The following is a 27,311-nucleotide window of genomic DNA, read 5'->3' on the forward strand; positions in this document are numbered from 1 at the left end:
CACTCCCAGCATGGCGCCATCCTCCTGCCCCCCCCCCCCCCCCCCCCCCCCCTTCCTGCCCCTCCTTCCCGTCGGCCCGCGCGCCTCTCGCGAGCTTCCCGGCGCTATTTAACGTGCGGGGCGGCCATTGCGCGCCCTTTGCGGCGGGGCAGCGGCCGGCGCAGGTGGGTCGCTCGGGCGGGCGGATCCGCCGCCATCCGCGCTGCCGGGGCCAGGGACCGTGGAAGCCGGGGGCAGAGGGACAGTCCGGGCGATGTGGAGCCGTGCTCCGAGCACCGGGGCGGTGTGGTGGCGGTCGGTGAGGGGCCCCGCGGGGGCGGTGGTCCTCGGTCCGTGGTGACCTAGTGCCTGCCCGCGTTCCAAAGGCCTTCCCGTGGCGCCGGCCCCAGCGAGCTGCTGGCTGGCGAGGGGGCGAGTGGTGTGCCTGGCACCTTTGTTAGGCTTTCAGCAAGTTTATATGGTTACTTTTCTTCCCTAAGGGATCTGCGTGCTGTGCCAGCGCTGCAGGCCGGAGCTGCGGTGGAGACCTCGAAGGATGTTGAGCTGCGAATTGTGAGTACCAGACAGGGCCTGTGCAGTCGGAGTGGCATTGCTGTCCTGGTTCTGGGCTTCGTGCTTGTCAGGCCATGGGTGAATCAGTGTGAGCAGTGTGCCTGCAAAGGCATAGCAAAGCTGGCAGGAGCGTCCTTCTTGTTGTAAGGGGCTCAAAATGGAACACAGGATTTGAGGTGAGGCTGCACCAGTGCTAACTACAGGGGGACAATCCGTGCCCTGGTCCTGCTGGCCACACCATTGCTAATTCAGGCCAGGAGGCCATTGGCCTTCTTGGTCACCTGGGCACATCTCGGATCATGCTGAGCTACTGTTACCAGCATCCCCGGGGCCTTTTCTGCTGTGACCCAAGTGCATGACCCAGCACTTTGTCTTGTTAAACCTTACTCAGTTGGCTTTAGTTTGTCAGATCCAGCTTGTGCAGACACCTCTGCAGAGCCTTCCTGCCCTTCAGCAGATCATTCCCACCCTTGGTGTCCCTGGCCAACTGAATGAGGGTGCACTTAATCCCCTTTTTAGGTCGTAGGTGGACATGAAACTGGTGTGGCCCCAGCACTGATCCCTGGGGAACATCACTTAAGAACAGCTACCAGCTGGATGTAACTATTCAGCACTACTCTCAGGGCCCAGCCGTCCATCCATCCAGTTTTTCATGCAGTGAACAGTGCACCCATCCAAGCCATGAGCAGCCATTTCCTCCAGGAGAATGCTGTGAGAAATAGTGTCCAGTGCTTTACTAAAGTCCAGGCAGACAGCATCCACAGCCTTTGCCTCATACACTGGTTATAGGAGGAGATCAGGTGGGTCAGTTGAAATCTGCCTTTTCTAAATTATGACTGGGCCTAATCCTTTGTTTTAAGTGCATGTGCCCTTAGGATCATTGCTGCAGGTTGAGGACATAGGATAAACTCTGCTCTAGTGTCTTCAGATGCTGAGCTGTGCAATAACATTTGAAATATTAATGGGTATGATGATCAGTTTGTAACACTCTAAAAAGCGCAGTAAAATTAGAAAGATACAGGTCTACAGAGCTAGTAAATGACTTAACAGGTAAAATAACTTAAAGCTCATACTGAGGAAAACTAAGTTCCTTTGCTGTGTGTTACAGTCCCTTCTGTATAGACTTAAGCCACCCAAGAGCTGGACTGCGTTGTCTTGCAGATTAAAGTGAAAATTTACATTTTAGTTCTGGGGCTGGTCTCTGTGATGATTGATAGCCAAATAAATGGGTGATGGATTGTTAAGAGCAGGAGATTCTAGGTATCTTAGAGCTCAGAAAAACAGAAGGAAGATGGCATAGCTTCTCATGGTAACACTGTCTTGGATTAATTTAAAGGTTTTAAACCACAGTAAAGTAAATATTTATGTATGACTTAAAACTGCAATATCCTTACAAGTATAAGAAGCCATTGGCTATGTGTATATCTGCTTGTTTGGAGGAAAACTCCCCTAGTAGGGAGAGATTTAAAACATGCAGAATTCATCTTGGTAAGTCTCTGAACAATTTGCTGCACCACTGATGTTTGCCTTCCTTTGGGCAAGTGCTGAACTAAAAAGACTCTAAAAATTTTTTTGACCTCAGTTATGCTATGAATATCTTCAGTGGCTGCAACTTAAATGCTAGTATGAAGAATATAACTGGTCATGGTTTATAGGAAAATCTCTGCTCAAGTTTCCTTAAGATTGTTCTTAAGTTTACTCTGTGATCATGAGTAGAGTAGTAGGAAATTTTTACCTGATTGATGTTAATTTTTTTTTTCTTGCATTTCCATTGCCTTTTAGGGCAAACTGAAACATGACTGATACAGATGAGCCCCAGGCTTCTGGCTCTGATTACCCTGATGCCCAAGAGCTGATGAGCCATCAGCAGGAGGAGCCGTCTGAGGTGTGTTCATGGCAAAGGAGTACAGGAACAGAGCAGTCAAGGCAGAAGGTGGCTGCTTCTGGGGAATCTTCAAATCATCCTAACAGTATGTGTAAATCATCAGCTGCTTCAGCTGAGGTTTTACTGATCAGCAGTGATTCAGAAAGGTAAGTTTTTATTGCTAGTCCAGAATTTTTCCTGCAGAGAACCTGTGTAATGTATCATAAACGTGAACCTTCTTTTGAAAGTAAATACTTTTTTTCTTCTTCAGTGATGTCTCTGCTGCTCGTTCTGAGTGCTCCATTGCACCTTCAAAGCAGAAAAGACGATCTCAATCTTCAAGGCAGCAGGCTGAATCTGTTACACGAGTACCTGACAATGAAAGCTCCTCAGATTCTTCACTGTCTCCCCAATGTCCAGGGAAGTCATTAGAAGTTTCCAAGCAGCAGAAGTCAAAATTCAATTTGAAGGCCATTTTTGCCTATCACTTCAGGGGAAGGAAGTTCAAAGCTGCTGCACACCGAAAATACAGAATTAATGCAGGGAAGAGAAAGAAGAAAAAGTATGAGAGCACACAGATGCCCACAGGGAGGCCCCCACTGACAGCCTCACCTCAGGAGCAAAAGAGGAGGCTTTTAGACAGAGGTTTTCAATTCCCTTTTGTTGAAAAACATTATGGAGAGAAACATATTCCCTTAAAGATGGTTCTTGGTTATGAGGTAAGCCCTCAGTTTTGTGGGATAAATATTTCTTTAGTCTAAAAATTGTGAATTGAAATGGGCTCTGTTGCGCTTCTACTGGAATAAAAAAATGAAACTGGTTTTACTCCTATTAAACATGACACTTGATGTTGTAAAATTAATACCATTTAAAGCAAACACTGCAAGAATATATATGGGTGTTGATAGAATGTTACATATCAGTAACATTCTATCAGTTCATAATGTAAATGCTTTATAGTGTTATTTTTAAGCTCTTACCTGAGTATTTTTTTTCTACAGCAAGCAGCTGCAAAGGGCTATTTCAAGTATATTGAAGTGCTTAAATATGAAGAACATCTTAAAAAAGCTTTAAAAGCCCTTCAGGCCAGCGACGACTTAGAAAAAGAGTGTATGGTGTTACGGAAACACAAATACTTAGATGATGAAGGCCCCATTTCCCCTATTCAGGAGACAGAGTAAGTTCATCTTTGCTTGCTTTTTTGTGCTTTACTAACATATAAATGTGTGTGTATCAAGTTCAGCTGTTCTCCTGTCCTTTGAACCTTTGAAAGCACTGTTTATTTTGGGAACAAAACATTCTATCCCTTGGGATATTCTGTGTTTGTAGATGGTGACTTTTATTTTTAATTTGATCTGAAGACTGATAATTGTATTTGCTGAAATGCACTCCTCTAATGTTATCTGTTAAAATACAGTGTTCTAAAACAAAGACTAAAGGATAATTTTAATACCTTTTTACATTATTAAAAACTGAAGTGTTATCTTAAGTTTTCAGGGTCAAGCTATTAGCTTAGTGCAATAAAGAGATCAGTAAATCAGCAAGAATACTGGCTGTTGTGAATACAGTGATAACCTTTAGAAAGCCTAAAAGACAGTGTTAAAGGTACAAAGCTGTCTTTCAGCTACTGTTCACTTATGGGCTTGTAGTGTACACATCTTAAGGTTCTATAAAAGTAGACAGTTTGACCTATTTTTTTTATTTCAGTGATGATGAGGACAGCTTGAATTCTGATACTCAGGAACAACTTGATGCCAGAGTAGTGGTAAGTAAGCACTTGTTAACATCAGAAACACTCTAGCCTTTCTGTTCTGAAGTTAAAGAATTAGTAGATAATGTCTTCAGTATTTAGTTCTTGAGCTTAGATCCAGAGTTGTGTGACCTCTGAATTCTGATGTTAGTGCAGAAGGAGGTTGATAGTCCACACTTATCTTCAGTGTAATGCTGAAATGTACAGGAATTCTGCAGTTCCCTCTAGAGTTCTTAACATCCACAAATGTACTACTAAAATCTTACAAAAGTATCTCAAAACTAGACTTGTTTCTTACTTCTGTCTTCCATTTTCTTAGGAGAACAGCTCTTTCATTCTAAGCAACACAATTCCCAAAAAAAAAAAGTCAAAGCCAGGAAGAAAGCCTGCAAAACCACCTGAAGTGATTGAAATAGTGGATGAAGACTGTGCTGAAGAGAACTCAGTGCCTCTGCAAGGCTCACCTTGGTGAACCGCAGATGGACAAATGAGGTATCAGTGGTCATTCTTCAGATACTTTTTCGTGCGCCTGTTTGGATTAAAACATGGGTCTGGAGTTCAGCTCTCCACCCAGCTGCCTAGGCATATTTGGCTTACTCTGAGTATATTGGGCTTGTGTCTGAGACAGTTAACAAAAACAGAGTAACTTGTCCTCATGCTAAGCTTTTGAGTGTCTTCTGGACTACTCTCTATCAACAGTTAAATATTCCTGGTTCAGTGGCTGATGAGCTTGGTGAGAAGTTCTGGCTTCTGCAACTTGACTTCTCACAACAGAACAATGAACTAAGTTTCAATTCTGAATGGAACTGGATAAATATATACATGAAAATCAAACTTATTACAACTGCTAAATTGATTGTTAAAATCTAGCTTTGATTTCAGTAACTTTCAGTTATTTGACTGTATATGACAGTTTTTATCACTTTTCTTTCCCTTCTAGTTTTATGTTGCTTTTGGAAGATGAAATACCTCTTGGTTTTCTTGCTGCATAAGGTAAGATATTACTTGGGTTTCAGTTTTGTTTCTTTCAGGTAGCTTTTTTTGCACTATTTCACAAAAGGTTTTGAAAAAGCAGTGCTCCATAGTTAAAATAAACACATTACAGTGCTCCACAGCTGAGCAGCTTGTGATTGTGAAGCTTCCCAGGTATGAGTTCAGTGCTACATACCTTTCATCAGTCTGACCAAAATTAGAGCCTGTAGCCTCTCTTTGAATAAAAGCTTTGGTTCTTGAATACTTCAAAGTGCAGTTTTTGTTAAAAAACAAGTTTACCTTTTGTCAAATGTTGTAACTTCATCTGATTTGGTTTGAACAACACTGCCTGGAATTTTCTCTGCTGAAGATGTTGAGGAACTACTTTCCCCTCAGTGTCTTTGTGGTGCCTCACCCTGGTATACTTTCTGTACCAGGGTTTATCAACAGCTGCAGCTTCTGGTGGCTTCCCTGTGGTAAAATTCCATCTTAATTCATATCTCTTGCAAGAACAGGAGGGACAGCAGAGAGCAGCTGGTAGCCTATGTACATGGCTGTGAAAGCTTCTTACTGTAGGATGTTGACAAATCTGCATGGTGTGAGACAGTGTAGGGAATAGCATGGAAGAAAGCACCTAGTAAGGATACAGCATAGGAAAGCCCCTTTGACATGGGAAACACTGAGCTGGGGATGGGCAAGTTGTTAAGTCTTACAAGAACACTCTTGAATGAGAGGATAGGAGCAGACAACTCACTTGGCCATTGCTCTAGGTAGAGAGCTGCACTAGGAAGCACATCAGGTTGGCACACTGTATGTGGTTCTGAACTCCTCACCACAATTACCTTGGTTCAAGCTACCTGTCTCTAGGACTGGAAAAGTGTGGTAACTGTCAGCTTCTGCTGCCAACAGTAAGTATACAGTCAATTGGAAAGTAGCTTCAAATGCTGTTACAAAAATAGTAAAGAAATGGATGTACTCAGTCTGTTCCAGCACTTGATCAGGTTTTGTCTTTTGCTGTAGACAAAAAACCTGGAACCTAGTGCTTAGAAAAAACCCTTCTTTTGCAACCCACAGCTGATGAATGTATTAGTTGTGTTACTTATATGAAGGGACAATATTTGCATGGCCTCAAATAGCATTCATTCATTCAAATACTGATCAGTCTAGAGTTGGTGTTGTGAATTTTCAGAAGTGTAGTTTGGTTGTATGTTTCTTTGCAGATGAGCACACACACACTGCAGCAGCAGTTGTAACTACTTGGCAATCTCTTGAATTCTTGTGGCTGTTTGCTGACCTGATTCACAAATCCTTTACTTCAGTGGACATTTGTGCAGCATGGTAGCAAAAGAGGTGAGCTTTGTGTTTCTTCTGAGCTTCAGCATCATAAGACCATTTGGTTTCTTCAGTTAAGTGCTATTCCCACAGCAGGTAATCAGGCTAATTTGTGCACTGTATGGTATCTGCACCCAGCAGTGTCTTCCTGATGAGGTGTTCAAAAAGCAGTGCTACAATATTTCAACAGCTGGCATCGTTGGTTTTCATGCAGATGTGCTGGTTAAACTTGGTATTTCTGTTGAAACAAGTAGATTTAGTGTTTATCAGTGGGAAGATTTTCAGGTACAACATCAAAAAACTGTTGGACTGTTACAGGATAAAAGTATAGTTGAACTAATGGCATTGTTCCAAAATGTTTTTTAAAGGGACATTCCTGTGGATGTGTGGAACAGATTGGAAAGCCTCTACTCATATGTAAGTATTGAGGACACAGTTGGGGTTTTTCCTAGGTGGAGGTAGTTGAAGATAAAAGCTCAATTCAACTTCTTGGCTGCCTTTGGACAAGAAAAAAGAAAGTATTCTATTTTGAAACAAGAATCCAAGCTCCAGATGAGCACTAGAGACACGTTACTTTCTGGCTAGGTTTAAAAACCAGGCTATTCTAAAGACATTGTGGAGTTTTTATGCCTCGTTCTTCAGCAGCAAGACACAACCTGCAGTGTGTCTGAATTGGAAAACGTGGCTAGAAGAGTAACAGGTTCTGCTTTCCTCGCTGTACACTTAATTGCAGTGGTGACAATGAGACCTGTAACAAGTTCACTTAGTGGGACAATTCTGCAAACATACTTAAAAATGCAGCTGCTATGAAATCTAAGCATAAATGTGAGTTGGTGTGCTTCAATTCTGCATCCTATGTAGTAAAAGTAGAATTAGCAGGTAGAGAAAAATACTCGGAGTGCTGAATTCCTGTAGATGGTTTATTAAAAGTATATTTTTAAGGTGTCTTACAATGGTCCCTTCCATGCTTTCTTTGTGAGGTAACTCCCTTAGTTTTACCTTTTATGCCGTAGTGCTCCAGTCTCTTCAGCTGCAGATGGACCTTGTTGGTAGTTGTGTGATAAACTGGGCTGTGGTTTGATTGCAGATAAAATGATTCAGCCAGTGTAACTGGGTTACTACTGTCTGCCTGGCTTCATACTAGATAAAAGCACCCAAGTCTTGAAGAACTGCTAAAATATTGGGGAAACTTGAAAGCATTACTTAGATACAACAATTTGTTTTATTTTAGGAAGTGCACCTGATGTCCAGTGTGAACTAGCATCTTGGTAAGTTTGTGTGACTGGTTTTTTTTACTCGTGCCTGTTTCAGATCAGCCACCTGTCCTTATTTTGGTGAGCTGGTTATACTGCTGCTCCTCTCTGAGTGAGAAAATGCAGTGTTGTTTCAGAAAATATGAGAGCTTATTTTCCCCAAACTTAAGAATGCTGTGAGAAAATTGTTGTGATGATTGGCAAAATGTTCAACTGCTCTGAAGAGAGTGAGTGAGAAGAGCCTTTCTGAACAAATCTACTTAGTACTATTGTAGGTTCTTCTGATTTTGATGCTGGTTTGTAATTTTACTTGTTCTTTTCTGGTGGCAGGTACTTAGAGAAAGTGAAGGAGAAAGAAATGCAGGCTGCCATTCAAAGAAGTCTGAAGCTGCTTCAAGGGTTAGTGTGACATCTGAAGTTCTGCCTATACCTTAAAAACTGAGGGGCTCTGGTTATCAGTAGGCCAAGAGTCTCTCAGAGCAAGCTTACTAATTTGTGAAGGTTTCAGGGACTCTTTTCAACATTACACTACTATATCTTAATGGCTCATTCATTCTGTTAAAGGAAGAATTTATTGTAACTTAAGTTTGCCCAATAATGTTCATATAAATTCCTCAGTCAAGAACAAGGTGAGCAGGTTAACTGCTTAAACTGATAATTTTGCATTGACCAGTAAGCTACATTTGATAAGAAATCTACAGGGATTATTCTGCTGAGTTCTGTAGATAATTCCCATTGATGTTTGCTTCTCAGGTAACTTAACTTGTAATTAAAACCTTGCTAATATGAAGGAGATGCTAGTTTATCACTTACCCTCTTCCTTCCCCAAAATGTCTTGAAACAACATATAATGACATGTACTGTGATCTGTACCAGGTACCTTTCCAGTCTGGTTTTGATTTATTATCTCTTCTGTTAATTTATAGCACCAGAAATGTTGAGGTCTATCCCGATGGGATCTTTTCTGTAGGTTCGTGTCGTTGGAAACGCCTCACAGAATAAACTTGTGGTTTGGCTTTACCCACTTAACTACCTGTTAGCTCTGTGGGATACAACTGCAAGACAAATCTTAGAGTAGAATCTGAGGACTGCAGGATGCCCAGTGTTCTCCTTTAGGTGTACTGAAACATGCTTGGAATACAAAACCAAGAGTGATTCAAGTAGAAAAGCTTGGTTGGAATAAAAAGTTTGTGTGTTCTGGGACTTCAGGTGCAGCTGACATTGTGAATTACATGGCTGAACTTAGTCTATTGCCCAGGATTTTGTGTAGGCACCTGACTTGTAACAGTTTTTTTCCTTCTTCTTTTCTGGATGGCTTGAAACAGTATTCCTCCCATTAATCAGACAGGAGTGATTTATTATTTCTTGTTTCAGTGGCTGTAGGTAAGAAGAAACAGCACTGTGATGTCTCTTAGGGAGTAACTTCATAAACTTGCTGCATTTTTTTTTAATCAAGATGGTCCACAGTTTCATACTGAGCAGCAATATTTGGTTAATTTCTTCAAGTATGGGGTTTAAAGAGTTAATTTCAGAGCAGCTCAGTCAGTTTACTGCTATACTGTTTAAATCCCTGGATTGTGTTCTATAGAACAAAGAGTTCAAAGTAAAAAAAGCAAGTACTCTGGAAAAAGTATAAATCTTCACATAGAAGAATTCTGAAGCTGCTGTTCCTGTTAGTTTGTTCTCCATCTCAGCTGCACGGTGGTTCTGTGAAGAGTACCTCTTACTCCCTGACACCCTCTGGTGCATGCAAGAAGCTCAAATGTAAACTGAGCTGTTGTGGTTGAAGGTCTGTGCACCCAGCAGACTTCTCCTGATGGGATGGTCAAAAAGCAGTGCTACACCAGTGCAGCATTTGGCATCCTTGGTTTTCAGTCTGCTGTGCCTGTTAAATCTTGTATTTTTTGCTGAAACAGTTTTTAACCTCGTCAGGGATTTCAGTGTACTTATCTTTTATTTTCATGTAACAAATGAAAATAGATGCTTTGTCTTCATTTTGATTATCTGTATGAAAACTTGCTACTGGCCTTTGGAACTCAGCAAGTGCATTCAATTCTTTCTAACAGGTGCTTTAGGATACAGAATGAACTGCCCTGAGTTAAAAAGATGGAAGCAATTTGTTTGACAGGTAAGCACTCAGTTACCAGTTCCATGAGATTTCACAGTTGATGTATTAGCTTTTTATGACTGTAAACATGGGAACTACTAAACTGTTGTAGAACTAAGTGTAGAAATGGTTGTGAGTACCAGAGATTACTGGGTAGTGATCACTGCAGATCTTGGCAGTATCTGAGCAGATCACGCCTCTGTGTGTCCTTCTTGTGTGTGTATACATGCTGTCACAGTTGTGCAACCATCTGTGGTATAGGTGTCTGAATTAATTTTGCTGTTGGTTGTGAGGAATTCCTCAGTACTTGGAGTTTATGCCATACTTCAGGCTTGTTCACAACTTGGGTTATGTATTGGCAGGATTGATTAGTTCTTCATTGGAAAAGATGGGCAGCTGGGTTATTGAGTGCTCAAGCCCTGTAAGAGCAGTGAGAGGAGTATCTGGTCATTACCAAGGCTGCTGGGATGTTACTGTTTCTGGTGAGCTGTGGACATGACCATAAAGCAAATCCACCAGACTTCTGTGCTGCCACATGATGTGGCACCAAGTCTGCTGGGCATAAAGCTTTAGCCCACGTTAAGGAGACAATACTCCCTTCTGCTGTTAAGAGCAAGTTCTGCCTGAGGTGTAGGGATGTATCCTTGGGCACCTTAAACACTTAAACTACAGGTGCTTAACAAAAGTTCCAGTTAAAGGATTTGTTGATTGAATTCCAGAGCTCCTGCTGAGAGGTTGGTTCTCTGGAACAGAGGCAAAAACAGGAGACTTAGGCTGTTCCATGCAATTTACACCCAAGGTGCACTTTTCCCCAGTACTAACCAAACCCAACTCTTTTAACTCCTAGGGTGTGCCAGCAAGTTGCTGCGTGTCAGAGGGATGAGAAACACCATGTGGGAGCTACCAAAGTGAGTGTGAAGGTAAGGGCATTTACCAAAAAGGCTGATACTGTAAAGAAATTGAAGGTCACTTCAAAGAGGGTTTGCATGGCTGAAAAACCAGCAGCTCTTAACGCGGTGACCGCATATTGAAATCCTCTGCAGGATGCCGTGGACACTCCATGTGTGCTATGGTCTATTTGTGAGGAGATAACACCTTGTGTAGTTGGTCCTCCTGGGCTGAAAAAAGGCCTTATGGTGCTGCCTCTGGGGTTTTTTGATGCTGATGTGGGGGAGAGGCTACTCAGTTCCATTCTGAAGCAAGAACTTGCAGCATGGGGGTATTAAGGAATAGGGTTGCTGCACTTGTGGTTTGAGCAGTCTTGCAGACCAGTTGCAGCTTGTGTGTCTGGAGAAGGGCAGTGAAGAAGGGTGGCTGGAGCACAAATTTGATAAGCAGTTAAGAGAACTGGGAGTGTTAAGCCTGGAGAAAAGAAGGCCCAGGGGGAGCCTTCTGCTTTGTACAACCACCTGAAAGGAGCTTGTAGTGAGGTGGGGGTTGGTCTGCCAATTAACAAGCAGTAGGATGAGCGGCTGTGACCGCAAGTTGTACCAAGAGAGGATAAGATTGGATATTAGAAAAGTTGCTTTTATTTGGATTGATAATGCTAATAGCTATTCTTCCTTTCTTAGATACTGCTGCTGTTGCTGCAAGCCTGCTCCAAAGAACTGCACAGCTGATCCAAATAAAGAAATAACCTTCTCTACAGTGTTTATTGCAGTTTTTCGAATTAAACATTCATTTTAACTTGCTACTCTGTGCTCTACTGATAATCCCAGAATTACAAACAGCCTCCAGCTAGGTCCATGGAGTTTAACAAACTGGATCTGGCTTATGATTTGCTGCTGCAGTACATGCAGCTGTACCAGACTGAAAAGAAGTGTAGAGTTAATGAACAAAAATCACCTTTCTAAGAGTTCCCTTGAAACAGATTTAGGGGAAGCTGCAAAAATGAAGAGGCTCATAGCTGGGATTCCTCCTGGAGCAGAGAATGCTCCAGTGTGATCTTGTTGGAGCTTTAAGCAGGTTCTTTAAAGGTCTCTTCCCCACTCCTACCCACTCCATGCCTTGCTGTTGTGCATTTTAACCAGAATGAGTATTAATGAAAAGCCCTTGGTACTGCACCTTTTAATAACTAAGGTTACAGCAAAAGTTGAGCTTTGAATTTGACCTAATTGATATGTGCTTAGCTCAGAAAACAAGGATAGAAAACCTCTCTTTGGAAGAAGTAAATTTTTAATTCTTCCATTCAAGTGCTTTAAGATGTATCTTGTGACTGCAGGAAACCGTACTCCTAATCTTAACTCACAAAGTGCAAAGAACAGAATAAAAACCCCAGCTGTACAGGAGAAATGTCAGGTTACCCAGAGATTCAAATAACCGTAAAACTTTATTTGAAAACACTTTATACATATATATTACAAAACTTAGTATCTCTTGGAAATATTAACATACAAGAAAAGCCTTTCAGGCCAGTAACTCAGTCTGAGACAAACACTGGAGAAAGCACACTCCATCTGCAGCTGTGGTGAACTCTGAACAGGGGACCACAGGGGTTTGGGGTACTAAGTTTTCCTACAACTTAAAGCTGAGGATTCCTAAATGGCTTCACAATTCACCATTGAGGCTGCACCACTCAGTGGCCTGGATTGTACCAACACCACTGTATCCTTGTTTAAAGTTTTTCCCTGTCATGGTGCTTTCCAAGTTTTCTTGGCCCGCAGTTTCTCCAGCATTTTCTGCAAATATAACAAACCATGAGACCACAGTACTGAGGCTGAAGTGCCTGCCCTAAAGCCAGCATGCCTGGATACTGAGCCTGTAACCAGAACAGGAATGGGCAGTGCTGGGGTGGACAGCAGTGCCTCCTGTTTCAAAGAGGCCACAAATTACAGGGCAGGGGGAAGGTGTGCTTATTCCTCTTTTTCTGTTAATGAAGGGATCTGTAAGGCAATGTACCAAGAGCAGCCCCTCATTCCACCACAAAGCAGGTGAGGTGGTCAGGGCTTAAGGCAGGAATTTGACCTAGATTCCCCTAGAGTAGTCACAGCCTGGGAGGATTATCCAGCATTTCCTTCCTTTTGGTTGTCTGGATCCCAGCAGGGAAAAGAGGAAATTGACAAGCCCAAGGCCCCTTGCTCGACGCTGCTCCACAACTGCCATCTAAACCCCAAGATTCTTGCAAGTTTCAAGTTTGGGTATGCCCAGAATCTTACCCTACCTAGAATAGCCAAAGCAGCCCAAAAAAAACCAAAGCCAGAATGCTGCCTTAAAATGGAAATTTGGTCAAGTCTGCACTAAGGAAAAGGCTGCTATTTTGTACAGACTTTACAGCAGCTGGAGCCTTTTTGCTCAAGCTCAGGTCATAAAAAAATGCAGCCTGAGGCAGACATGCCTTTTAGAGTTGGTTTTCACAAGAAAAATTTTACAAGGGCTGTACCAATGGCATCACTTAACATCCAGACTGGTTTGAGGGTCTCCATTTCAGCTCCATTTGCACCATATCTCAATTACTCTGATTGGAAGCTCAGTGAAATCAAGAGACCAAAGGGCAAGAGGACACTGTAAGCAAACTATCATTACCTTTTGAAACTCTTTAGCCTTTTCTCTGTTTTTAGCATAAATTTCTTGCCTTGTTTTTTCTTCATTTCTGATTTTTACTTCTGCAAGCTGATTATAAAGTCTGTGAAAACAGGAAAAAAAGAAATAAAAACCAGTGTCAGGGCAGGAGGGAAGTGGCAAAGATGGAGTAGGTTTAGAAGCTTAAGGTTTTGCCTCAGTTGCTAGCAATTGGGACAATTTGATTGCATGCTCCAGTAATCCAGAATAACTTCAAGTTCTTTTTCAGCTGCATCAGACAAACCCTCTCCCTGTTCAGAGCTGCACTTGTTGCCTGTTACTGCTCCTAAGTGCCCAAGTGCAACTGTGAACTTGGCATCAAATTTCACCCCATGTCAGGCATTAAGTGGCACAGCTGCCTCAGCAGGGTGAGACCAGCAGTGACCTTCCTCAGTGCCACCTCTGCACGGGCATTTCCCAGCAGGGACCCTCATCAAACACACCTGACTCCTCTCCCACCTCTTCAAAGTTATGCAGCACTGCAAGAGCAGAGACTGAGCAGCAGCTTTCACAAAACATGCATTAACTACTTTTTTCCTGTGTTTTGGAGTTTGGTTTTTTTTTTAATTCAATTCTCTCGCTTGTGTTCATGCAATACCTGGATGTACGCTGGTGCATTTCAATTTCTCCAGTCTTCCTATCCTCTGGAGAAGATACTTTCACTTCTCCTACTTTTTTCAACTGATTGGCAAGTGCACCATTTTTTCCTAAGGGAAAAAAAAGAAGCCAAGCATATGTTTGTATGTATATCCTAAACTTAAATCTCTAGTTCGGCTAACTCAAAAGACTGAGAGATTTCCAAATATATCTAAATGGCATGACAAAACCCAAAACAAGCTAGGAGAATGAAGCAATAGAGATGCCATCTTGAGTTAAAATAAATCCCCCCTCAGTGTCACTCTTGAGGCTGCTGCCTGTGCTTTAGGCCATCCATGGCTCTCCAGAGCCGACCTCCAAGTCCCCAGGCCCAGGAACTAGAGATGCACCAGTCTGCTAAACATGGCTGCTCTGTGATAAGCAGCTGTGGTTTGCAGAGGCACCTTATGATGATAAAGGTGGGCTGATTGGGAAATATGACAAGCCCCCATAAGGGCCTTTACAACACAGGCAGCCAGACAGTGAGGGAAAACAAAGCTCCCTCTCATTCCCTGAGAAAACAAAGAATAGCCCAGTTTGCAATAGCAAACATGTAGCAAATATAAAATCTATTCTTTGATATGAAACAGCAACTGAAGGGATATCTAATGCTGTGTCTTGCCCCCCACATAAACTTACCAGAGAGAACATCAGACTTCTGTCTGCTTGGAATCTCAGATTTTCCTCCTAGAAGCTTTCTTGCTGCCAGCTTTTCATTTTCTTTCTCCTTATTTTTTATTGCTTCTACTCTTTTCAGAGATTCCTGGATGAAATTCTGCTTTCTTTTTAAAAAAGATTTTTGTAAACTTCCGGGTGTAGCTTCAAATTCCAGCAGCATCACTGAAAGAAAAGGAAAAGTCTCCACATTTCTCACTTTTAACAATGAACAATAAGTCATGCATTTCAAGGTATTTCTAAAATGCTGAGCTTGAGAACTTTTATAAATGGCATGAGGAGAATGGCACTGAATGATGAGGCATTTTACAGAACCAGCAGTAGCCCATACCTATGGAATCCAGTAATGGTCAGCAGGTCTGCCAGACTAATGCTGTGAGAAATACTGCATCAAAAGCAGCTGGATGCATCAAAACGAAGACCTGACAAGTCCCCAACACAATTAAGTTCTGTGAATTCCTGACCTTCACATTACTGCAGCTTATCTTGGACAAAAAAAGGTCAGTATTTTACTACTGTTCCAGACTACCATCAGAATAGGAAAAAGGACGATTCTTTGGCTACAGGACTTGGGGGACTAACAGAAAATGAGAAACAAACCAAGGTACATATACTATGACAACAAATCAGAAAATGGCACATATTTTTTCAAAATTAAGTAATTACAAAACCAAACAAGTGTAGTGGTAGAGACTCTGAAGTTTCACGAGAGAGAACCTGGCCCAGGAAGAGACGAGTCAATGTGACACACACTAAACCACGGTCAAAGGTACTACAGACCAAGCCCGGACAGCAGGAGGCACTCACCTAAATAAAAGCAGCTCTAAGTTTTCCAAATGGGAGGTGTATTTTACTGATGATTTTAATACTAAAAAAATACTTTCCACTTCAGTGTATTGAAGAACCACATAATTACCTGCAGTCTGATGGGATCGACAGTGACTCTTGTTTGGACTCTGGGCTTTGGGAGGACTGTCAGGCCTTATGAATGCTGAATCATCTGCATCTGGAGCTAGTGGCAAAAATTCTGTCTCCTGTTTCAAAAGGATCAGTGATTGGACTGGAAATGCTTAACACGTATGACAAATTTGAGTGAAGCAGTACTACTGTACCACTAGCATAGACCCACTATAAAAACAATACATGCTTTTGCCTTTATGCCTGATGCAAAAAAAAAAATCAGATATGGATTTTGGTAATAGGTTTGAAAAAAACTATTTTCTAAAAACATTTTAAAACTTAAACAAGGAAACAACAACCAAAAAAACCCCATTAATGACTTTTGCCCACCAGATTCCAATTGCGTGTTCTTAATACAGGCTTGCAAATCCAATTTCTTTTCCTTTCCTCCTGCTCTCTTCAAGTTCTCCCCATCACTCTCTTCCTGCTCTTTACCCTCTTTTCCCAGAGGCAGGTGACGCTCTCTGCAGCAGTACAGCCTCCAGCTGCCAATCTCCACCTCACCCATGTATCAGCTATTTGATAAAAACCCATCCTTAGACACCTTCAGGAATTCTCTAGATGGTTCTTGCAATTAGTGCATGTAATCTGTTAATCTAACAGACTCAGTTCTACACTGTAGACACTGGTTCTGCATCAGTGCAGAACTATGGTGTCATTACAGCCCACCCCTCTGCAGTTTACAACAGCCTTTGCTTTACACAAGCAAGCAGCAAAATAACACCACAGGTTAATTAAGTGTGGCAGTTATGAAGAGCTGATTCACTTTCCCTCTAACTGCTGTTGCAGTCTGGTATAGCTCCATCCTCACAAGGTGAGGGGGTTTTCCTTTTTTTTCCTGTCTAGTCCATAGTTTTCCTTTTATCCCACACTCTCCTAGAGTTTTCAACTAGTAAGATACAGTTCAGTCTTGCAAACACCAGCAAGATTTTGGTTTTTTCAGCAAGTCTTCCCAAACTCTATCTAGATCAATATGACAAGGTAGTGACTCTAAGGAATATCCTAAATTTAGGATCTATTTGATCTGGAAAATACAACATCAAACCAAGATGATCCAAAGCAATTACAAAACCTGGAGAACCCAACAACCACTTGTTTTTCAACAGTGGATTAACTGCTACAGTGGGGCCTCTCATTGTGATTAATACTAAGTTCAAACCAGAATCACATTAGATAATGCTCACCTCAGTATAAACATTACATTCAGACTGATCCACACATGCTGAGTTAACCATTGCATCCTCCTTCATTTTCTCTTGGTTAGGAGGGTCAATGTCTGATTCTACAATACTGATGTCATTGGAGCTTACCAGAGTGAGCTCAGGTTCTTCCATAATACCATGCCCTGACTCAGTCTCCTAGAAAATAAATTAATCGAGACATCAGTAAGAAAAAACAGTAAACACACAGTATTTTCAGTAGTAGCAACAACTGTTGTCAGAAAAAGGAAGCTCATTTAACATACAGAAAAAGAAAACCTGCCCCAAGCAGTAAATGAAATACAGAAAGAACATTTGTATATCAGAATTCGAAAAACTGAAACAAATAACCCAAAGCAACCAAACAAGTACAAAAACTCCCCCTCTCCACAAGTTTAAATTACTTTATTCTAGGGAATTTTTTTTTTAAAGCTACATCAATGCTTTTTCTTCAAGTTTGCTTATGCTTTGGTTAATTTATTTACCTCCTTCAGGCTTCTAAATGGAGCCAGCTGCATGAACTGTATCACTTGGTGCTAAGAGAAGGTGATGCAGCAGGGATGCTACACCTCCTCAAACCACTGTGGGAACTCAGCTCATTTAAACTACTGCTAATTATCTCAGTGCTAGGATCTGGAAGAAGGAGTAGGGCAAAACTCTACGAAACAGGAACTAGAACATTTGCCAAGCTTTCAGATATTAAAGGTCTAAAGGAACTTTGTGCAACAACAAAACCCCTGCTTTTGGAAATCTGTTCTACTCACCCAGACTGGAATATGACATGAGTTTCTGGGCACAGGATGAGAATGTTTTTCATGTCCTTGGAATAAAGAACTGTTTTGCTGTACAACAGGGTGCAAATGGATGTCTGAGTCCTCCAAGTTGGTTTCTCTGAGAACCCTCAGAGATTCTTGTCCTTCTGGAAAGCTTTGATCTGGCTCTTCCATGCCCATGTTGCACTGAGAATGCAGCTCCACAGCTTTATTTACTTCATCTACATGAACTGATTTTTCAGGAAGCTTCTCATCCTTCTTCTTCTTATCAAATGCCTCCAAAAGTAATTTTTCAGAAGACACAGTCTCTTTTACTAACTGCTGAGGGAAAGTTTCATCTGTTGTAACTGGTATGGGGTCTAGTTGATAAAATGATTTTTGCTCTTCCAGGTGAATCAGACTTTCGTTCTGCAGATCTTCCACTGAACACTGGAGATTAATACACCCCATACTTCTTGACAGCTCTTCATATCCACTTGCAGGTGAAATACAGCCCTCATTGCCTCTGTTTTTAATTCCAGGGGCTTGTTCAAAAGGTTTCTGTGACACCATGTTCATATACCCTGGCTGGTCAGCATTCTCACAGTCATCACTCAGAGTAGCTTCTAATTGCAGTGTGTGAAAAGATTCTTCAGATCCTGTTTCAAAAATTGTCAGAAGTCAAACTTCTTGCTAGCAAAACAGAATTTCCACTTAAAGTGTCTCTATAAGAAGATTTTTCAGTAATGTATAACAAGAAGTCTAGTAAAAAGGAAGAAACATTTTGTTTAAAAAACTGCTAAGGTTTCCTCAAACATAATGCCATTAACATTACAGAAAATTATTCCAACACTGTACCCAAAACTGCAAGAAACAACACTTCTTGCTGCTTCTTAGAATATGTTTAGTGATGGACTTTGTGATGGTGCTGACGTAACTACACTGGAAGCCAGAACATTTGACAGCTTATACTCTGTAAATGGAAGTCCTCTGAGTCTCTTTTGGGCCTGCAACAAAGTCTCTAAACCAGAAAAAAAACCGATCCAAAACACCATTATTTGGGCATAAAATCTTCAAAGTAGAAAGCAACATTCAAACTGGAACAGAGACTACTGTTCCTACAAGGTACAGTATTGCACCCGAAATCCTCTTTCTTTATCTGAGCATAGAACTCAAGACATCATTTTTCCCCAGAAGAGGCTGGGCAAAGAGAAAAACTGGGTATCAACATTAATTATTGGGGAGGCATTTCAGCAGAACAGCACGTGCCAAACAGACAACAGCGTTGTTTAAATCACTTTTTTTTGTCTTAAGTTTGCTAATATCAGTTACACAGACTCCAGCATTGCGCTATCACCAGGCTTTTTATATACACGGAAAGTGCCACAGAAACCTTTAATGGCTTCCTTTAGACATTTTCTTGCATTCTTTGATACACAGAAAATATCTAGTTTTACAGGTATAAGGAATATTGTCTGCTGATAAACAGCTGTTAATGGGAGGGGAGAACTACACTGCAACATCAGCCATCAACAGAAAATTCTGTGGATGATGCACTTGCATATCAGCCTTTCTAGAACAAGCCAAAACCGTTTTTACTTGCTTAGGCTGTTGCTTATGTTATTTTCCCCCTCCTTTTAAGCACAACAATAATTGGTTTGGGATTATAAAAGCACTTAAGAGATGGAAAGATTTTGCAGTTAAACCACAAAGATTCTGTCTATAAGCAATTTAGAAACAGAATGGTTTGAAGTTAGAATGGAGCTTCCTAAATCCTATTTACTGTGACTGTAATCACAACATCTTGAAGTGTCAACCTCTTCTAGCATTTTTTATTACTTTGCAAGTCACAAATCTAACTGACCAATAACATTAACATTATAACTACATCTATTATTTAAACTATTGTGCCACGTTTCCTGTTCCTGTTCAGCTTTTTGCTGGAGCATCTTGAAACACTGAAACACCTGATTCTTGCTGCAGAAATATTTAGATTGCTACTAGCTGGATTTGGAATTTTTAGAATTTGGAATTACATGAAATATGAAGTTAATTTAAATTTAACTGCAAAACATCACAAAATATTTTTCCTGCTATAAGCTGCAGTTAACTTAATCATAAACTTCCAATTCACAAAATCAATTATAATACTGTCGCTCAAAAGTTGCTGTCGTATCCTCCACTTTATTTTGTGGAGAGATAAGGCAGTTCCGTAACCAAACAAGAATCACAGCGTGCAGTACACTGCTGTGACTTAACAGTGGGAAAGGAAAATGGAATTGTTTCTTGAAGAACACATTGTAGTTAAAAGACAAATGACTCAGTTCAGAGAGACTCTAACACATGAACAAAATTTTAATCAATTTTTGGAACCCCCTTACCTTAGTCAAACTTACAAAGTAATGGATATACATTAACAAATACTTGGAAAAGGACAGTTTCAGCCATAGTTGATATTTCTTCGCCAACCAAATCACCACAGAAGGAATAAGTAACATAATATCCATTATAGTGACTTGAATACCTGGTCTGCTTTTGTATCACAGTCATAACTGGTTAAGAAATGAACTTTAAAAAATTTAGGAGTTCTCCCATTAAAGGTGGTGGAGGAGACTGTGTGTGAGAGTGCAGCAGAGTAAAGACATTTCAAAGCAGGGCTGAGAGAAGCGAGATCTGTCCCCACTTCCAACCCACACTAAGGGCTGGTATTTATACACTGGCACAAAGCTGATTTTGAAAACTACACTGAACATACCTGGAGCATCATTTTCTCTAACCGACCCTTCTTCTGATGAAACGTTTTGCCCATTTGCTTCAAGACTAGAAGGCAAACTGCATCTCTGTCTGTTCAGACTGGAGTTTTCCTCTTCCAGAAATGTAGACACATCTGGACTTTTTGTTGAAAATTCTGAAATCTGGCGGTATAAAAATTTTTTTTGATTTAAGATTAATTTTCTCAGAAATATGAAGGATAAAAAGAAAAAGGTAGCTTTTGATTTTTGGGTTTTGTTTCTGCTACAATCAGCAACCTACATATATAAAAAATACACTGTGTTTTTTTTCTAAATAGTATAGGGAATATACATTTAAATCTTACAAAAATCTTCAGCCAAAGCATTTCCTCCACCAGAATTTTTGCTGCAGTACCTTGCTAAATTCTCTACCATGTTGGGAAATTCTGTATTGAGAACAGCATGATGATGATGATGTATCGAAGTCAACACTTGCTTCCAAAGGCTGAAAGATCTGGTTATGGAAGTTTGGAAAAGGTCCCTCCATTTCAGGAAAACGGAGTTCAGTTGCTAGAGCTGTAAGAGAAGTTATTTTAAAAACAAACAAACATCACCCACACCCCAAAACCAAAATAAAAACAAACAAAAAAACCCCAAAACTTCCAAACAATGGACATATCACGAGTTGTTTCTATATACAGTAAATAAAGCCTATAAAATTTTGCAGGTATACAAATACCAGCTGAAAAATGAAATCTTCCAGCATCCAGTTCTTTGACTCTGATACAATGCAGGTATAAAAAGCGGTAAGAAAGTGCTACCCTGATACAATTTTATTATTCTTTAAATTAAAATGTGAAGCCTCTAAGTTCTCTCTTCAGCTCTTGTAAGACTGCCTCAGAAGTAGTGTGGGTTTTTCAGTACAAAACTCACACCAGAAACAAGACCAGTGAAGAGCCACAAGGATGACCAGAGATGGATGTAGCACATGATGTTCAAAGAGCAGCTAAATAAATGAGTTTGTTCAATCTTAAAAGAAGAACTGGGGGTGTGAGGGAAGAGGTACAAAAAATGTCTGCTGCCTACTAACTCTTAAGAGGTAAAGTACAGAGAATCCTAGAATGGTGTGGGTTGGAAGGGACATTAAACATCATCTAGTTCCAAACCCCTTGCTATGGGACACCTTCCACTTGACCAGTTACTCAAAGCCCCATCCAACCTGTCCTTGAACACTTCCAGGGATGGGGCATCCACAACTTTTCTGGGCAACCTGTACCAGTACCTCAATGCCCTCACTATGATTGATTTCCTCCTAGTATTTAATCTGAATCTGTCCTCTGTCAGTTTAAAGAAAATGCAGTCTCCTTGAACATGCAAGAAAAGAAAAAAAAAAGAAAAAAAAAAACAAGAAAAGAAGAAAGTTATTAAAATGTTGCTTGGTGATAGAGAATCTTTGTCCTTGGAGATACTCAGAACTTGCCTGGACAAGCCCTTAAGCAACCTGGTTTAAGTTGGCTCTGCTTTGAGCAGGAAGGAGAATTTGGGTCACATAACTAGAAGGTTCTTCCAGGTCTAGATTAATCTATAATTATATGATTTGAGGTTTTCAACATTTCAGGAAGAAGTGATTTGAATTAAATCTTTATGATCACTAATAACAATGTTCTTAATTTTAATGAATTGTTACATTTTTCTAGAGGGCATAAAATTTCCACCAACCAGTCAGAGTTTCACCAACTATGTGACCCCTTGTGAACAATGAAGTATTATATAGCATTTCTCTACCCTCCTGAAGGGAAAGCTGTGCATAAACAAGTGACAAAAATGGCACAGGTAGCAAGCAGCCCAGCCGCAGTGGCAGGAAGCTGCACAGAACTGATAGAGACCTGGTCAATCTTTTTTTTTTTCTGCACTAGATAATCTTTGTGAACATATATCTAACACCAAGCCCCAAGAACATCAAAGTATTCAATTCTTGCATGTAGAATTCTTTCTGACTTTAAAATGTAAATTGAATATAAATAATACAGACCAACACCTAACACTGAGCAAGGTCCTCATTCTGTATGATCAGAGAGCAGCACAAAAATGCTATAAAATAATGAATACCTTGGAAATGTGTATTGTCCTCTGAGTAAGAGTTCAAGTTCCCAGTATGTCTCCCCAAGATCTGCTGTATCTGGTTTTCTTTATAAAAGTACTTCTTTCCTTCAGACAACTGACTTTCAGACACTCCAGAAAAAATCTCTTGCCTCTGCTGCAAGGTAAAAGGAAGTGAAGAGTTCCAAGGGTGGCTTCCTGTTTCTCTCAGAATTCGATTTTCTCTACTATCAGAGGACAATCCTGAAATAATGTTAGATGTTCACAGTTACGCATACAAACCACTTACATGACAACATTTGAAAAGACAGTGCTTAGCATCCTGAAATATTCATAGAGTTCTGGGACTTTGTTTCTTTAATTGTCTCCTGTCAACGCTCCTACAAAACTTACCACACATTTTCACAAATGCAAGTTGTTAATATCTAACTAGAGAGCAGTCAGTACACAGCACTTTTACAACTTAGCACTTTTACAGAATGTAGACTTAGGAAATACTGAAATAAAATCAGAAAAGAATTAATATTGCTATTTTATGCTAACTAGCACACCTTCACCTCCTACTACATATAAATGTATCAATCCTTTAATGTGATCTTGAATATCTTCATGCCACCCCAAAGTGGTTTTATTTGTGCTCAAACAGAAACTGCTTTATACCAACACTAGAAATCTGAGGGATCAAGACAACCAAAATCATGTTCCTAAACAGTACACCAATGCTTCTTTATCCTCCTTTATCTATACCTTCATTATTTATAAGCTTAAAGAAAAACTGCAAAAAGCTACCAGAAAAGGTCATTACAAGAACTGAGTGTATGGTGAAGACACAGCAAGACTTGAAAAATTTATTTAGTCAAATAACTTCTGGTATTTTTTTGCAAGAAAAATTATGGTATTTTTCTTTCACAACTAAAAAAAGATAGAGAAGAAAAATTACAAGAAAATTATCTTAGAAATGGCTTTAGTTTTCTTACATCAATAAAACACAGATGTGTCACAAGTTATAAAGCTTACTATTCAAAATAACATCTGTTTGAAAAATTAGGGTTAAAATGAGCCATTGAAATCTCAGGCTATAAAAAATGTAATCTTCAAAAATTGATTTATAAACATGGAATAGCAGATATACATACATTTCTTGAGAAATCAGATGCATGTCAGAATAACCCAATATTAAGCTTCAAAGTAAGTAAATCCAAGGGTCACTATCTAATCAATTTGAAACTCACTTCTATGTTCATATCTAATACTGTCAAGAGCACCTATGTATTTATTATGAAGGAATTGGTTTTGATTTTATGAAAAACTAACAACATCAAGAGGGAGACTACAGATAAAAAATAGTAAGAACACATTCTTCCCAGAAAACTATTAAAAGTCAATATGGCATTCAAATGACATTTTCACAAATAAGTCCTTAAGAATTACTGTGGCGACAAGCAGATACTGGAACATGTCTCTTAACAGCAAGACAATCATAGCTCTGCAATAATCCATGATATATATTGATTAGGAAACTTTTATCAGTGTATCATTTGAAGATAATTTTTAAAACAATTTGCCACTTGAAAGCTGCAAGTATTACAGCTGCATAATAAAACTCAAAATATCCTTTGCCAAAGCAGATGTATAATAATATTAAATTATTATAAAAGTAAAAAATCATAAGTACCTAAGAAAACATTCTGGTTATACTCAACTCTGTAAGATGTATGAACACATAAGCTTATTTCAGAAGAACTTATGTTTGGTGAGTTAGACCCATTCTGCCATAAAATTAAACCACAATTTTCCTTTTATAAGAACAACAAAACCTGAACACTCACTGGTGTCAACAGGGCTTGTATTCAACATTTCACTGGTTGAAAAGGTGCCAGTGGAAACTGTTGAAGCTACATCACAGGGTATTCGTTGCACAAAAGCCTCTGAAACTGGCACTTCCTAGGATAAAATAACACATCTATTACCATGTATTCACATGTTCACAAGTAAAGCTGTAAACCCACACATGTTATTCTGAGCTCAGTTCAAGTGTAGGAGCCTTCATGTTTTGCACAGTCAGGCAAATATAGATTCATCCTTGCTCAGTACAACACATTCACACCCCATGTCCCAGGCACATCACCCCCAACAGCCCCCTCCCCTCTCTCTCACATACACACACACGTACACACACTCACTCTCATAAAAAGCTTCTCAGAACTGCATACAAATCATGACACCTGGAAGATTGTTTTATCTTCTGGTGATCAGATTTGGCTATTTCTCATCACAGACCCACTTCAGTTGAATTGTGGATCTCAGAGGGGACATATATGCAAAACATTAAAAACTCATGAACTTTTTAAGTACTTTCAATATTGAGTTTTTTGCATACAGGAGACTAATTCCATGAAATTAAACTAAAATATACAAAAACTTCTAAAGCATTATCTTCTTTAATTTTAAGGTAAGCTCTATAAAGTCACTAAGCAGATAATGAGGGTTCTTGTACTTCGAAATTTTGAAGAATTAGATATGAACAGTTCTTCTCAAACTCTGACTTAAAATGTGCCCTGAGAAAATAAAAAATCAGGAAACCCTTCTGCTACATTTTTCATTATGTACTATATATATATATGTATATATTTTTCACATACACGTGCAGAACATTTACATCCCAAGGTCCTTTTATATATCCATGTCATACACAGCATGTTTTAAATACTGTTTTTATCTGCTACCAAAATTATGGAATCTTTGAAGGAGAGAAAGGAAGGAGACTGGTGCTGGTCTTGGCAAGGCTTTTAACACTCTCACAATATTCTATGATGTCAGTTTGGATGTTGCAACCTGGATGGGTGGACAGTAAGAAGGGTAAAAACCTGGCTGGATAATCAGGCTCAGAAGTCAGTGACTGAAGGATTACACACTCTGTGGAGGTGGGGAACAAGTACATAGGACTCTGTCCTTGGTAATGACCCAGAGGAGGTGACACCACACTTTTATCAAATCTGCAGATACATTAAGTCAGGAAGAACATCCCATGCACTGAACAGCAGTGCTCGTATCCAGAAGGCTACCTCTATGGGAATGGTATGAAACTCAGCAAGGGCAAAATCCAGCACCGGGGAAGGAAAAAGCCAGAGCACCAACCCCAGCTGGGCCTGCCTGGGGAGCAGCACTGTGAAAAAGGAGTCTCAGCAAGCTGAGTGTAAGCCCATGGTGTGCCCTGACTGAGGAGCAACAGCATCTCATGGAACAGAGCCAGATGATGCATCACAGTGGTTGCCTCTTTAGCTTGTGCTTGTTTTACTGCTGCATCTAGAATATGCACGCACTCTTAGCCAATATGAGAAAGAAAGATTACATCACAAAATAAAGAGTTATATGATTATTTTGTTAAGACCAACCGTATTATCAAGCGTCAATGATAGTCCAGAACTCGTTCTAAGTCTCTCTCCACCTTCAGCAGCAACAACTGGTGAATCTTGAGACCCTTGAGAATCCTGGGACTGGGCTGAACACAAAAGTAAGAGAAGCAGTAAGGAACAAAAAGCCATTTTCGAGTTCATGGTGAGCAATGCACAGCAGAGGGCAGTAACACTCCACTGCTGCTGGCCTCACTCTTCGGGCATTCTGCCCGTCCTTAAGCCCTTTCAACTAAACAGCAGTTTTTGATGCAACATACCACCAATTTCATCAGTGACCTGTGGTCCTTGACACGTATCCCTATAATTTCTAACTACCACAGAGAAGCCAGGAAGAGCATGAAATTCATTTGGCTTAGCAGAATGAAACGTGGCTTTGCCAGTGTTACCACCACCACTTCACTGGAGTGGGGGGAATCCTTTACAATCTACCATTACAGTGATTATAAAGAAAAGCAGACATTCCAAGTGAGTCAGAGAAACCAGAAGAACTGAATTGCTTATCTACAGCATGACTAATACCATGGAACTGAGTCACTTTTGCCATAACTCTCTTACACATAAAAGTAAGAAAGATCAGTATCTGTGCAAAAAAACCACCAGCAGCAGCCAAAAAATGGGTTTTCTGCATTCAGTGCTGATAAGCACCTTCAAAGTTTGACAATTCTATGATTATAAATTAACTGTCACAAACAAATACATATTCTTATTTTCAGTATAGTTTTCAAGAAAGAAATGCTAAGTATGAAACTGAAATTAAACACAATTGAAGTAGGCATATTTTCTCCCAATTCTAAAAAGGCTGCTAATGACAGACATTTCAAATCCCTAGCTTTTATAAGACTCTCTACTTAAGTAGATCTAACTTTTTCTGAATCCTAACACTATTTTGTACTTTGTGTATGCTAAAACTCAGCTTCTTACCAGATGGCAAACTCTAGTTGTTTTAATTCATACTGTAAAAAAAAAAGGGAAATGTTTCCTCTGTAAAGCAACAACAGTAATGGATTGATATGATATGAAAATAATAAAGATTGCGTTCTCAATAAATATGAAACATTTTGAAACTCATTTCAGGGAGAGGAAAAAAAATCCAAGATTTCTTATAGCCATTATTATCCAGAAGACATCTAGGAGAAAATACAAAACATAAATGGAAATACATCTAAAACACGTTTATTTAGAGGTAAAGTACTCAGCTTAAGTCTGCTCCTCTTCCTTGGAGCAGGATACAGGACACAGAGGATGCCAGAAATGAGCAAGGCCTTCAAGAAAATTCCTTGAAGAAGCATGAAAACTGCAATCATCTAATCAATTGCTATTTAAATACCTCCATAGGAGAAAAAATGCTTAGCACAAAAGATTGCTAAACCTAAAGTAATAACAAGAAGCAGGGTCTAGAAATGGCTGTCAGACGTTCAGAAACTAGAAATAGACTATTTATTTTAAAATTTAT

The 27,311-nt window shown here is 40.0% G+C and overlaps 2 protein-coding genes across 9 annotated transcripts in view; one reads left to right on the plus strand and one right to left on the minus strand.

The window, feature by feature from the left end:
- The first annotated feature begins 119 nt into the window (after positions 1–119).
- Positions 120–11,521, plus strand: TAF1D (TATA-box binding protein associated factor, RNA polymerase I subunit D). 2 transcript variants are annotated; one of them, XM_084226486.1, is made up of 16 exons: positions 120–164; positions 480–552; positions 2,335–2,583; positions 2,688–3,135; positions 3,418–3,593; positions 4,124–4,181; positions 4,486–4,658; positions 5,107–5,159; positions 5,909–6,046; positions 6,359–6,488; positions 6,839–6,887; positions 7,702–7,738; positions 8,054–8,122; positions 9,790–9,851; positions 10,678–10,750; positions 11,402–11,521. In XM_084226486.1, exons 3-7 carry the CDS (start codon positions 2,348–2,350, stop codon positions 4,636–4,638), a joined length of 1,071 nt encoding a protein of 356 aa, XP_084082612.1. In that variant the 5' UTR covers positions 120–164; positions 480–552; positions 2,335–2,347; the 3' UTR covers positions 4,639–4,658; positions 5,107–5,159; positions 5,909–6,046; positions 6,359–6,488; positions 6,839–6,887; positions 7,702–7,738; positions 8,054–8,122; positions 9,790–9,851; positions 10,678–10,750; positions 11,402–11,521. The 2 variants fall into 2 exon arrangements, with proteins under 2 accessions (XP_084082612.1, XP_084082611.1); XM_084226485.1 differs by lacking the exon at positions 5,909–6,046.
- A 680-nt stretch (positions 11,522–12,201) lies between these two features.
- CEP295 (centrosomal protein 295) overlaps positions 12,202–27,311 on the minus strand; it is a 42,721-nt gene continuing 27,611 nt past the window's right edge. For 6 of the 7 annotated variants that reach the window (XM_084226443.1, XM_084226441.1, XM_084226439.1 and 3 more), the window contains 12 exons: positions 25,838–25,944; positions 24,272–24,386; positions 22,452–22,685; positions 20,758–20,918; positions 20,366–20,525; positions 17,623–18,269; positions 16,844–17,017; positions 15,616–15,733; positions 14,664–14,864; positions 13,987–14,095; positions 13,353–13,452; positions 12,202–12,508 (listed from right to left, as the gene is read on the minus strand). In XM_084226443.1, coding sequence (XP_084082569.1) covers positions 12,461–12,508; positions 13,353–13,452; positions 13,987–14,095; positions 14,664–14,864; positions 15,616–15,733; positions 16,844–17,017; positions 17,623–18,269; positions 20,366–20,525; positions 20,758–20,918; positions 22,452–22,685; positions 24,272–24,386; positions 25,838–25,944 — 2,174 coding nt within the window. In that variant the 3' untranslated portion in view covers positions 12,202–12,460. The remainder of the gene's footprint in view (positions 12,509–13,352; positions 13,453–13,986; positions 14,096–14,663; positions 14,865–15,615; positions 15,734–16,843; positions 17,018–17,622; positions 18,270–20,365; positions 20,526–20,757; positions 20,919–22,451; positions 22,686–24,271; positions 24,387–25,837; positions 25,945–27,311) is intronic. The other variant, XM_084226442.1, reaches the window with a different exon arrangement.

This window comes from Fringilla coelebs (assembly GCF_963513975.1).
Source record: "Fringilla coelebs genome assembly, chromosome: 2".
Classification (NCBI taxonomy): domain Eukaryota; kingdom Metazoa; phylum Chordata; class Aves; order Passeriformes; family Fringillidae; genus Fringilla; species Fringilla coelebs.